At 50.9% G+C, this 13,772-nt stretch overlaps 1 protein-coding gene across 1 annotated transcript; it reads left to right on the top strand.

The window, feature by feature from the left end:
• Positions 1-1,149: 1,149 nt before the first annotated feature.
• Positions 1,150-11,143, top strand: LOC309404399 (5-hydroxytryptamine receptor 7-like; the record flags this gene model as incomplete). The annotated part of the gene is made up of 2 exons (XM_081998867.1): positions 1,150-1,658; positions 9,177-11,143. The coding sequence occupies 2 exons, from the start codon at positions 1,150-1,152 to the stop codon at positions 9,946-9,948; spliced, it is 1,281 nt and encodes a 426-aa protein (XP_081854993.1). The 3' UTR covers positions 9,949-11,143.
• Positions 11,144-13,772: the final 2,629 nt, after the last annotated feature.

The raw sequence follows: 13,772 nt of genomic DNA, 5'->3' as shown, positions 1-13,772 counted from the left end.
CGGTGGGAGGGACCGGCGGGGCGGGGAGGGGGGAAGGATGCTCCGGCGCTGCCTCTTCGCTTTCTCGCCTGGCCGGAGCTCGCAGGAGCTCGTCTGGAGGATGTCTCACCCCCTCGGCACAGGTAACTCTGGGACCCGCATCCCCCCAGCCTTTGTCGGAGGGGAGGGGGGCTGTAAAGGGGAGGAGGGGGTTGCAATCCTGCTTTGATTTAAACAAAACTCCCTTCAAGGGGAAAAGGGGTTTTGAAAGCAAAAAGAAGAGGATGCAGGTCGTGCGTGATGCATGGAGCCCCTGCACTGGGAGAGCCCTGCCCTGGAGTTTGCCTGCTGATGGCTGGGAAATACTCCCCGGGGTGAATACCCAGGGGTGGGAGCGCGGTGGCCGCTCTCCGTGTATCTCTGCTACGCGTGTGGTGGTGATGCTCATGGCTCCGGGCACAGGCTGGGATGCCCTGACCCTCACCTGCCTGTGCATGGTGCCCCGGGGGTGCTGCATGCGATGGGTACGCTCTCGCTGCGAGCTGCACCGCTGCGCCGTGCTCCTGTGGGCATGTACGGTTGCACGTTGGCATGACGTGCCATGTGCACGGATTTGCAGCCACAGCTTTGAAGTTTACGTGTTAACACACGCAGGAGATACAGCCGGTGATGCGTGTGCACGCAGTTGTGGCCGTGGCTCGAGTTGTCACGTACGCTTTGCTATCCACGTACGGGAATATGCATGTGGTTGCATGGGATGTAAGGGTATGGATGCACAGGAGAAGCACAAGACCGGCAGCGCAGCTCAGCAGTAACGCATAATAACACGGACAGTTATGATCAACTGCCTATCTGTCCTTCTGGGAAAGCACGCAGACGATCACGCAGCCGTTGCAGGTGGACTGGGCAGCTTGTGCTCCTCTAAAAGTGGAGACGAGCTTTCTCCAAGCACCCTCCAGCAAAGCTGTGTGTCTTCAAGCAGATTTGGGGAACGACTTCTTGCCGAGTACATGAGATCCAGTCTCAGCTTTGGGAGGCGTGAGCTAGGGACAGGGAGGAATATTTTATTTTCTTAGCCTGTTTTTTGTGATAAAATGTTCTGGTTTGTCACTGGAGGTGTCATTGCTGGGAGAAAACTTGTGCTGTTGCCTGCTGCGGTGAGCTCAGAGCATGTTGCTAAGGGCCAGCCCTGGGCAGTTTCTGGAGCACCATCTTCTCTTTGTGGAGAGCGCAGAGCAGCAGCACCCGGCTCAGAAATCGCTCCCGAATCCATTCATGACTGAAGAACCCTCCGTCCCAGCCGAGCCAGACCTGCCGTCCTCCAACCTCACCAACGCGACGGACTGCGGCGAGGAGATCTTGCTCTATGGGGACACTGAGAAGATCGTCATCGGAGCGGTGCTCTCCATCATCATCCTCATGACCATCGCCGGCAACAGTCTGGTCATCATCTCTGTGTGCATCGTCAAGAAGCTCCGGCAGCCCTCCAACTACCTGGTGGTGTCCCTCGCAGCTGCCGACCTGTCGGTGGCCTTCGCTGTCATGCCCTTCGTGACCATCACAGACCTGGTGGGGGGAGAGTGGCTCTTTGGGAAGGTTTTTTGCAATGTGTTTATCGCCATGGATGTTATGTGTTGCACCGCCTCCATCATGACCTTGTGCATCATCAGCGTGGACAGGTAAGGGAGCACAAGGCACCTGCCATGCATTCAGGTGGGCTCAAATATAAGGGGGGTTTCTGGAGGTTGAGGGCCACTAGAATCATGTTCCCAGTTGGTTCAATGCTTCTGCACGTGTTCCCCAGGTGCACGGGACTGCTGAGGGCTTTCTGTAGGAATTAGGTGCCTCAGTCCCTTTGGAAGAGCTGGGCTTTGGGTGCTTTCCCAAGTAACTTCTCTAAGTTACTTGCTTAGTCCTCCCCCTCTAGGCAGCTGCTTCACATTGTTCTTCCTTGGCTTGAGGAAGAGAGCCTAGAGGACAGACCCATGACTTGACCTTCTCCATGGAAGGAGGCTAGACCACAAAACTATTCAAGAAAACAAACAACAAAAAACCCCATGTGCACTTCAAAAATCCAGGTTATGGGGCTTCTGGAGCCCAGTCCTACGGGATGCGCTGCTGCTCCCTGGATTTGTGCCCCAGCTAAGGATGTCAGCAACTTCTCCCACCCCAAGTCCCCAGAAACCCTGGTTTAGCCCAGCGCATGCATTTGTAAGGATTTGCCGGTTTCAACTCCCACACCTGGGGTCGGGAGGGAAAGGCTAAGCCTGTCTGGCAAACTGGCAAGACTCGGGCAAGTCAGCACCTTCATGGGTCTAATTATAGCAGCCTGCGTCATTAGGGACATTGCTCTGACGAGCTGGTGGGCCGGATCCAGATCCGACCCGCGCCCTGGCTTTTGCGGGGGCTGGTTTGGGTTCGCGCTGGCACTGCTGAGCTGGGCTGCTTTGTGACAAGCAGCTCGGGGAAGGGAGACAGCCGACGATACGCGTGCCTTCAGCTACACCACCTCCCCCGTCACCCTCCCACCCTCCCCAGGTGTGAAACCAGGTGACAAAGCAGAAAGGACAGAGGAAAATCCGGCTGCTGCCGACTGACGTTACCCCCCGGCAAGCAGACAGCGAGCCCTGCTCTGAAGCCCTCGTCCCTGCCAGCCACTGCTCCCCTTTCTCCACAGCCCTGATCAGCTCAGCGCTGCGGCTTAGAAAGGAAAATCATCCCAGGCCACACGGCAAGGTCCAGTTCTTCTGCTGAACTTGCTTTGTTTTAACAAAAAGCCTGTCTGTAAAAAAGCAGGTGTATTCAGAGCTGACAGAAGTCTGTCTCTGCTAGAGGGAGGAGATTAAATGCAGTAATAAAATATGTCAATGCTTCCTCTTGATGAGTGAGGAGCAGAGAAGCAGCTACACGCTAATCAGGTTGGCTTTGCTTTAAAAATCTTCCTTCCCTTCCCTTCCCTTCCCTTCCCTTCCCTTCCCTTCCCTTCCCTTCCCTTCCCTTCCCTTCCCTTCCCTTCCCTTCCCTTCCCTTCCCTTCCCTTCCCTTCCCTTCCCTTCCCTTCCCTTCCCTTCCCTTCCCTTCCCTTCTCTCCCCCCACTCCCTGCCCCTCCCTGCCCCTCCCCACCCCGCCCCCATGGATCCCACCTCATCCCATCCCTTGGAGAAAGACTCTTCCAAACATGCAAACAAATATGACAGACCTTTCACAAAAGTCTCTGCAGTTGGCTCCACTTGCTCACTGCGTCTCCCTCGCCCAGCGTCACCGCTCCCGTGAGCGGCCCGAAATCCGAGGACGCCGCGCAGGCGGGTGCCTGGGGCTGACTTTGGTCTGTCCTTCCCCGTTGGAATGGGACCGGGCAGGAGGTTTCTGGGGAGGTGCAGATACCAGCGGGGGGGGGGGGGGTCCACACGTGCTGAGGCCAAATCCTGGGTGGTGCTGAGGGCCGTAGGGAAGGCAGCAGGGAGGAAACCGCTCGGTGCGGGATGGACAGGAGTTGCACCCTCGTGGCTGAAATCCCCAGCTTAAAAGGGAGCAGCCCTAAGGCTGCTCCAAGTTGCACCCACTGATCATACAGCCAAGGAGGGCCTCTTTACCGGGGGCTGCTGGAGGCTCCTGTGGATATACTTCTTCTGTCTCCTGCAACCCCCCACCTCTCCGGGGGAGCACCTCTGCCCAGCTCACCCAGGCCAGCTTGGTGGGGCTCTGAGGAGCCCAGGAGCTTCAGACGCTTCAGGTTCAGACCGAGCGGCAGGGAGGGATAACCATCCCAAAGCAGAGGCACACGGTCCCACGCCCCGTCTCACGCAGCGCCCAAGCACCGGCTCGGCTCTGACCTCCAAGTGCCGGCCATGCAATGGCCACCACCCTTTGCGGGTGCTGGAGAGGAAAGGGGAGCTGCAGAGGAAATGGTGGAGGGGGCAGGTTGCTTTTACACAACAGCTTGACCTTTCTGTGCTTCAGACCTCTCAGCAGGGTGATGGAGGAAAAACCTGTGATACAAGAGGCTGCCACAGAGCCCTGAGTCTTCTGGCATGGGCCCGTTCCTCGGGGGTGTTTGCACAGGGACCATGCCATGCTGGGAGCTCGGCTGGGCTGCAGCATCACTGCTTGCTCCCAGACCTCCATCCCTCACACCACCAAACGCCTGGTGGGGAAGCTGAGCAGTGAGAAGGGAATTGCTCAAGATGCATTTCATAAAATCACAGAATAGTTTGGGTTGGAAGGGACCTCTAAAGACCACCTAGACCAACCCCCCTGCAGTGAGCAGGGACATCTTCAACTCGAGCAGGTCGCTCAGAGCCCCGTCCAACCTGACTTGGGATGTTGCCAGGGATGGGGCATCTACTACCTCTCTGGGTAACCTGGGCCAGGGTTTCACCACCCTCATTGGGAAACATTTCTTCCTTATACCTAGTCGAAATCTCCCCTCTTTTAGTTTAAACCCATCACCCCTTGTCCTGTCGCTACAGGTCCTGCTGAAAAGTCCGTCCCCATCTCTCTCCTCAGCCCCTCTCAGCCCTGGCAGCTGCAAGAAGGTCTCCCCGGAGCCTTCTCTGCTCCAGGCTGAACAACCCCAATTTCTAGCTGGGAAAAGGAAAAGAGCAAAGGTGTATTTTGAGTGGATGAGAACTGGCAGAGCAGAAGGAAAGGGGTGGACAGTCCTCTCGGATCTGCCCACCTCGGCTCTGGGTAGGAGGAAGGGCACACTGAGAGTGCAGGGGGGCTGGTGGGCTCAGCCTGTACCGGGGCTTGAGGAGGGAACAGGAATAATTGGGATGTCCTCTGACGCACAAAGGAGGAGTAGGTGACTGGGGCACCGTCCTGCTGCTTTCTGCCCTGAAGGTCCCCAGGAACGGGCTGTGAGTTGCGTGAATTATCCTGGGACAGTATCTTGACCACCCTGTAAGTCACCATTGCTCCACATCAACCCATCATCCTCACTACTCCCACAAGTTAGTTGACGGAGGTGGATGGAGGGAGAGCACGGATCCAGGACTACACCTGGATCTCCACCTCCCCCCAGACTTGGGATGGGCAGGATTTTTTGTTTAGCTCCTGATGGAAACATCTCCAGAAGCACACTCTTCTGCTTCTGTGCTGATACAGAGCAAAGCCAACCACAAAGCTAAAGCGAAAGGATAGCTGAGTTTGCAGAGAGCCTGAAACGCCAGCTCCAAAAGAGATGAAATGGTTGTTCATCTCAGTGAGACATTAACTGAAATTTCCACCAGTGGTGAAGGCAAGCCCTGCAAGAAAGAAGAGGAACAGCACTGGTGCTTCTTGTAAATATAAATCTCTCTTCGAGCTCTGTCCTGAACGCCAGCTCGGTCAGCGCTGTTAGGCAGGTGCCTGTTTCTGCCAAAGAGGAGGTTGCAATTTTACTGATGTGTCCTCGTATTTTGGTTATCTTAGATATAAAAGATGCTTGGTTTACCCAAGATGACGGGCACTATTAAAATGTAGGCTGCTGTTATTGATTATTAATGCAGAGCGCTTTCTAAAAGCCTCTTGATTGAAGCTGGTAGAACTAATCTTGTCTGAAGGGGGGTCTGATTGATCTTCTTTTCATCAAAAAAGAAAAATGCTGCAAACATCTGTCTTTCTCTTATGTTTTTCTTATATAAAAGCCCGCCAATACTATAGATTCTTTATTGCCACAAACCAAAAACAAAACAACAACCAAAAAACCCCCTTTTGGCTGTTCAGCTTTTGATGAATCTCTCCATAAAAATGTCGAGCAGCTGACAAAAGCAGCTCCCCAAAGCCTACATATCACTTCCTAGTGGAGGAAAAAGTCTCCATCCATTTCCCGGGAAGTCCCACTGGGGCTCTCCCTTCTCCCTGGCATGTATTTTCCACACAAAATCAGATTATATGCTCGAAATTGGCATCATCCTCAGTAAAAAAGATGCCTCTTGAAAGAGTCGGTGGGATGAAACCTGCGCAGCACTTTGCTGGATTGCCCTTCCTGTGTCCTTCACCCAAACTGTCCCCGGCCAGGTCGGTCCCTGCGCTGTATCTCCAGCGAGCTGGAAGGCAACGCTGCGATGCTCCCGCCAGCCCTGGTGCAGGGCACGGGCAGATGAAGCCACAGGTAGCTGCAGCCTCCAGCTGCCCTTTGCATCCTCCACCTGGAGGTTTCCTCTCCTTCAGCATGACGGGGCAGGCATGGCGTCAGCCTGGAAGCAAGGTACGGAGCTTAAATTTGTCGCAGAAGAGGCATGGGATTGTGGTAAAACCGTGGGGTCCGGGAAACCCCAATTCTGGGCTCATTTGGACTCAGACAACCTGTGTGAGCAAAGGCTCATCCTTTCCTAGTTTGCCAGCTGCGGAATGGAGATGCGGGCACCTTGGAGAGGTTTTGTTTTCCTTTATTATTTAATCCCCGACATAAGGATTCAACACTTACCGTTGAGTGTAGAATAAATGCGCTGAACTGGCTCGTCCATGGGGCTGATGGTGGAGCCCAGCCTAGGGCAGGTCTCCTACCCCACGGCCAGGACTCGGGCTGCCCAGGCATCCTCGGGATTGAGGATGTGGGAATGGTTTATTGCACAAGGAACGAGTGGCTACATAATCGGCTCTGCACGGCGGGGAGTCCCGCAAAGCCGTACCAACCGCCGGTAAATCGCTGCTCCGGGAGCTGGCTTTTGTCACCTGATTACCACTAAACTTGATTAACAACAAGACACACACACACAAAAGAAGCAAAGCAAGAGAATTTGATTTGAATTTCCTTGCATGTCTGTTCAATCTCGCCTCCCACGCTGCCGTGAACGCTGGCCTATTTTGAGGTCTTCCCGCTCTCACCAAAATTGTAAGCAAAGACCTCAAAACGGCCCCATTTCCTCCAGCAGCGACTGCACAAGGCACTGCAGATGAAATGTGTCGGCTTTGCCTGCTTTTTAAATCTTGTCGCTGTGCGTTTTGCTTGGTTAGCATGTAAATTCCTTGAAGTTGCAGCAAATCCCGAGTGGATCAGCTTCTAAGGAAAAACCGGTGATAGCATAATAAAGGATATCACACAACACAGCGTATATTAGTTTGCAAAGTTCTTGGCTTGGATATGCAGAGGAGTGATTTTTTGGGTGCTGAATATGGAGATGTAGCAGCGGGGTAGGGCTTTCTCCCAGCCTAGGGGACATCGAGTCTGTTCTCCCCCCAGACCCCCTTCCTACAGCAGGAGGGCTATTTGGCAGCATCCCTCCAACCTGCTCCCACCCATCTCTCCGAGTCCCGATCTTCCAGCCAGGCTCATCACTTCTGGCTGTGCTCAGCCCAGGTAGGAAGGAGAAGATGGTACATTTTGGAAGAACAGCACGGAAACCAGCCCTCTTGTCCATCATCTCACCAGGTCTCCTTCTTCATAGAGAGGGCCCCATGGGGCGATGGGGGTAAAAGCCCCTTCCCATCCCGAGAGGTTGCGTTGCCTTTGCATCCGTGAGTGTCATCCTTCAGCCAGTACCACTGCAGGGCGTTCAAGCAGCGTAGGTGGTCATGGAGAGTTTTCCTTGGTTTTTTGTGAGTAGGGCCAGCCGAAGAAAATACAGAGGAAAACGAAAAGAATATCTCAGCGAATGAACTCAAACTCTTTTTATCAGGGAGTCAGAAGGGAGAATGCTTTGGGCTTTGAATTTATTTAGCAGTGAGGAGAGGAGGAGGAATTGGATTTTTTAAATTTTATTTCCATCTTCTTCCAATCCTGGGGGAGGATCTGGAAAAGGGAAGAAAGATATCCTAACACCTCCGATGAGACTGATTATTGGGAAAAAATAATGATACAACGGAGATAAAATTCTCTGCAGAAGTTTTCCTTTTGGCAGAAAAGCCCATTCTTCCCTTGAACAGCTTTCAGCAAAACTTATCCATACAACTGCTGCTCTCACTGCCCCTTTGGACTGACACAGTTTATCCAAGACAATTAAGAGATTATATGATCCTGCCTAAAAATGCCTACAACATCCTGAGAGCAGGCAGGTTTGAATCAAAAAGGCTGTAACATAAAAGAAATCCATATGACAGCTGGAGGCTTTTGCTGGACTGATTGAGACTGAATAGGAGGCCGAATTTTTTCAGTGGCAACGTTGGCTGATAGTGGCCAACTCCCTACTGATTTACTAGTTTACAATTGCAATTGATGAACTAACAGTTGACACAATTTCTCAGTCACGTGAACCCTCTCAGTCAAGGCTGGGGATGGTTCAAAATTACACCCCGTAGTCTAACCAGGAGCTGTTGGGTGATGCAGTCCCCAGCTCCTTTCAGTCAAGCTAAGAAGGTAACTCCTAACTCCAGGCATTGGGATTTGTGAATCTGGGGGTCACCACATGCTTTTGGAATCTCCTAATCAGAGCTCCTCTCATTTTACTCCCCAGGGAGGGCTGGACACCATCACTTCAGGATCTATGGGTCATGCAAGGGAGCAGACTGCTCCAGCTCTTTGTCTCACTCCTGTCTTGGTCTCCAGAGGTCACCTCCAGTAGATGTTGCAGGAGTGTGTAGGTTTGTCCTAATATTGCAGGCTAGATGGAGAGGGGAGTGATGGGACGTGCTGCTGACAGTGGTGTCTCCCATGGGTGCCAGTGCTGCAAGATGCAAACACACGGTCCATCGGCTGAAAGGAAGGTGTGAGTCAACAGCTGTCAGTCTTGCACCACAGTCCATCACCCGATCGCTAGCTTTGCTTTCTGTGCCCATCCAGACACACCCTTAAGTCTTCCCAAGGGCAAGATTGCTCCTTGCTCACACACTGCCTCAGGGGCACCTCAGCTGCAGGTTTTATTTCTTTCTCAAGTTCCCAAGTTGCCTGGACAAATAAGAGAAGGGTGTTGTCCATCCCACTTCCCATTAAACACCAGTATGAGTCTATTCATTTCATCTGGAGTCAGTCCTGGTGCAGGAATTTCCCTGTGGATCATCCATCCCACTCCTGGGTGTTTCCCTGGGAGGGCGACAGCGTGGAGTGAGTTACGTGTTTAGGCAAGAGAGCTGAAGTGGTGTGAAATGTGTTTCACAGGAGATACTGCAGCTGCATGTGTCTGGGAACACTTCCATTTGGGGAATCACTTTCTTGTCCCTGCCCATGGCCGAAATTCTCCTGTGACAGAGCATTAACAGCTGATTAGGAATGAAAATCACCCAACAGCATGCACACCTTGCAAGCCTCCTAACCGTTTGCAACTCTTCTCTTTTCCAGGTATCTGGGGATCACTCGGCCGCTGACGTACCCTGTGAGGCAAAATGGGAAGCTGATGGCCAAGATGGTCTTCATTGTTTGGCTCCTGTCTGCCTCCATTACCCTTCCTCCTCTTTTTGGCTGGGCCAAGAATGTCACTGTGGAAAGAGTGTGTCTCATCAGCCAGGACTTTGGGTACACAGTCTACTCCACGGGGGTTGCCTTCTACATCCCCATGGCGGTCATGCTCGTCATGTACAGCCGCATCTACAAAGCCGCCAAGGTCAGTGCCGAGAAGCACCGCTTCATGAACTTCCCCAAGCACTACGAAGAGGACGGCGTCTACTGCCTGGAGGCCTCCAGCCGGAGCCACCACAGCTCCAAGCGTACCAAAGCCGTGGAGGAATGCGCCACGCTCTCCAAACTGCTCCGGCAAGACCGAAAGAATATTTCCATCTTCAAAAGGGAGCAGAAAGCAGCCAGGACCCTCGGCATTATTGTGGGGGCGTTCACGTTCTGCTGGCTTCCGTTCTTCCTGATGTCAACGGCGCGGCCTTTCATCTGTGGCATCCGTTGCAGCTGCATGCCCCTGCGGCTGGAGAGGACTCTGCTCTGGCTGGGATACACCAACTCCCTCATCAACCCCTTGATTTATGCTTTCTTTAACCGAGACTTGAGGACTACTTTCTGGAACCTCCTGAGGTGCAGGTACAGGAACATCAACAGGAGGCTCTCCGCCGCCAGCATGCACGAGGCCCTGAAAGCCACAGAGAGGCATGAATGCATCCTGTAGAGTCGCGTCCCGTTGCTCAGTGCCTGACCAGCGAACTCCTGCCTCTCCATTTCAGGTTCCTTGCTTCTCTTGCCTCTTGGGGCTGGCAGAAACCATGTGTGCCATCACCGCTGAGAGTGACACCCCTTCCCCTCGCCCTTGGAGGAGCCGCGGTGCTCCTTGCCCTCAGCGGGAACAACGGGCCACCCTTCCTCACCACATCCCAGGTGGGGGCTGAGAAGCCGTGAGCAAGACCGGGGGATTCAAGGTCTACCACCGACTGTGGGCAAGTCACACCACCTTTCTGTGCCTCAGTTTCCCCATCTGTAAAAAAAAAACAAAGGAAGGAAAGCAACCCTTCTGACCAAACAAAACAAAAAAAAATCTAAAAACTTGATAAGACTGTGGCTCTCCGCCTTCGAAAAGGGCTCTAAGGTCTGTGGAGGGCACACAATACACTATGTAAAGATGACATTGGCTGCACTTCTCTATCAAATATGACATCACCTGTAGGCTCCGTTGTGGATCCAACTCATGCCATCCCAGCTTATACAAACTCTTTCCACCGATGTAATTGCATTTAGCACACTGAGCTCATGTCCAGGTTTGCACGTCAGAGCAGTAATACCAATGACCCCATTTCCCCTCACACTGTAGCACTGCAGCACTTGAAAGAGGCACGATCACAGAACGAAACACGAATGAACACGAAGTTTCCTTTATGGTTGAATAGAAAAGTCCAACGGCCTCCTCATCAGGGCAATGACCAATGAGCAAAGACAGTTATGTTTACTGGGTTGTACTGTAATTCATTCTCAGACAAGTGATGTGTGTTCATAATTTGTGGCTAATTGACTCCATAAAAGCACGCTTTGGTTGGCAACAGAAAAAAGTATTTAATTTCTCTGACAGCTTTACAGTGCTTCAGTATGGTGTCCAGCAAGCTTGAAAAAATACACTAAATGATGTACCCTTTTTTTTAAAAAAAACAAAAACAAAAACAAAAAACAAATCAGCCTGATTTCTTCATTTTGGTGTAGATTCTTCGGTCACTTTGACTTTAAAGTGTCTCTTTTCTTTTATGTGGTGGTGGGACTTGCCTTCCTGCAGTCCTTTTTGCTCTTGACCAACCTTGTTGCATCAACTTTGCTTTGCAGCCCCACAAATCCTTGCCTGTTTGTAGATGATATCTGCTCCATGGGGTCGGTTGTTTGAGCGTCTCCTATCTGGGTTCTTTTGTCAAAGCCAGACTGTTCAGAGGCTCAGGAAAGGGGTTTCTAGCCCTCTCTCCACTACAGATTTTCTATATCAAGCAAGAGTGTATGAGTGGTAGTAGTCCCATCTCTTGCAACGTCACGCAGTGTGATGACTACATGAGCTGGCTGTTGGAAGTCTTGGCAGACTACTGGCATGATTTGGCTTCATAATCATGATTTCTCCTATGAAATCTTTTGTGCTCTCACTTCCTCTTTTTTTAATAGATATTTCTCTCCTATTTCTTTTTATACCTGCTTTTTCTATAGATGGCCAGCAGGGTCTCCCGTTTAGACTGGCGATTCATAGAAGGGAAACTGGCTCAAGCCCACAGGGAATGTCCCAAGGGACAGAGAGATTGGGCACCAGAAGAGCAATGTGTCCAGATGTTCTCTAAACTCCTGTCCTCACAGCTGGAGCCAGAATTGCACATAGGAGCACGGGCGGTTGTTGTAGCTGTTGTATGGGTCTCCAGCGGGAAATGCTTAAAGATCAGACAGTAAAGAGATTTGAATGAAGACCTGGTCAGGAGAGATACTGAAGGTTTAGCTGGAGCCCTGTTTCACCTGCTATCCCACCTGCTATCTACTCTCTTTGGAGAGTAGCGAGTGATTCTGTTAAGATGGTTAACAGCTTTCTAGCTCTCTCTCACGGTTTGCTACCTACGGTTGTATGTTGGTGTTAGGTTTGTGCAAGGCTGCCTGAGCTCCACGTGACAGGACCGCACCATCTGCTGAAGGCAGAACATTGCATGCTTTGTAGCCACGTCCAGTCCCGAGCCCCTACTGCTCAGAGGTTGCTGTGCATCTCTAAAGTCATGTATTCTTGTCCAGGACAAACACAAAAATCCATCCTTGCTGAACTGCCTAGGGTGCGTGCCGTCGCAGTAAAGACTTTCCGCCACTGTTCTGCCAAAGATGGATGCTACTGCTCAGGGAAACTTGAGTGGTGTTCCTGAGATGCCCTGTGGTCTTGCATCCTGCAAACCAGAGACCCCACCAAAGCAATGAGGCAGGAGAAGGCATGAGCATAGCCTCACTCTCTTGCTTTCACACTGCCGCCACATGAACTGGTGTTAAACCCTGCCACAACCTCTCTATTTTCCCTTGACCGTGTACATTCACATTGGTGCACTTGCCACTCATCACCCTTCCCCAGCTTGGTTGCAACTTCTCATGATGCTTCTGCTTCCAAGCCCATACAACAAGTCCCCACACACCATACCACCGGGGCACGGTCTGACTGCCCCTCTCAGGACCTGCTTATCAAAACCAACCCCTTTCCTCCCAGAAAATGCTTTGGGCCATCGTTTCCTCTGTCACAACATTTCAGCAGCAGCTGGTCGCTGGCTCAGGCCACCCTGGGGACGTGAAGTTGCTGCTGGTCTCCCCCAGCTCCTTCCCTGCCATAGAGCTAACGGTGCCCTTTTGACAGAGCTGTCTGGATTAAAACTAACCAGCTGCTAATTCAGGCTGCTTTGTCAGGATGTGAAGCCCCGAGACAGCCTATTTCGTATTCAGCCCCTAACGAAAGAGTCTGTTTTGTTCTGCTGTGGTGTATTTATATGCCTAAGGTCATAGTGGCATGGTTTTACTTATTTTCTGTATTACAGGTTCTTAAACTGCCTTCAAAATTCATAATATTGTTTATTTCCACTTAACATCCCTATTCGGATGGTATTTCTAGCACTGCTTGAATGTATTCTGCAGCAGAGCTATGAAACGGTGTTTGAGCCTTTTAAATGAAGCCATACAAATACTGTTTTTTCTGGTTTGATGGTTCTTCCAGAAGAAAAACAGTAAGAGGAAGAATACGATTCTGGATGATCCAAAACTCAAACTTCTTCTGAGCAAGGAATCAAGGAAAACAGTTCATTTGTCTTAAAAATCAATGTTTTCTTTGAATTGGAATTGAATGTTTTGTTTCACTCAAGGCTTGTCTGATCATCATTTTTTCCTTATATGTTCATTTTAAGCTGTAGTTGCGTTAAAAGAAAAGCTTTGTTCCCAGAAACAATTCCAAAAGTTTGCATCCAAAAATATTTAAAGATAATAGCTTCACTGAAACAAAACATTTTGCTCAAAAAATAATGAGATAGCTTGCAGTAGTTATCGTCTCAAGCTGTGAGACATCAGCTTAAACTATTGTTTTTTAACTCTCTAAATTGTGTTTAGGTCATTTAACCTAAATAGTGTGCATCCAAAGACACCAAGGCCTTTTCCACACATGAGTGAGCACCAACCATTTAGTTAAGCCCGTCAGGATACTTGTAGATGAGATGCTAAATCATGCTGAAAATACTCTCTGGGGTTTTTTTTAATCAGACGGAAATCAATGCATTTGGCATCTGAAAAAAAAAAAGCTTAAAATAAATCTGAGCCATTTTGAAACCGATCGTAGCATGCACACGTGTGCCTAACCAAACTATGTAAGATTTAAGATAAATAAGCTCTGTAAGACTCTGTGTTTAGGCAAAAATCTCAGCTCATGGAGAAAAGTATCAATTTAGGAGGACACGAGAAACTTTCATGGGCAACGAGAGAGTCCCAGCAGACTCGCAGCAATGCAGTGGAAAAGAATGAAGAGCCTCG

The sequence above is a fragment of the Phaethon aethereus genome (genome assembly GCF_964289735.1).
Source record: "Phaethon aethereus genome assembly, chromosome: 4".
NCBI classification, from domain to species: domain Eukaryota; kingdom Metazoa; phylum Chordata; class Aves; order Phaethontiformes; family Phaethontidae; genus Phaethon; species Phaethon aethereus.
This window is presented reverse-complemented; position numbering and strand designations above follow the sequence as displayed.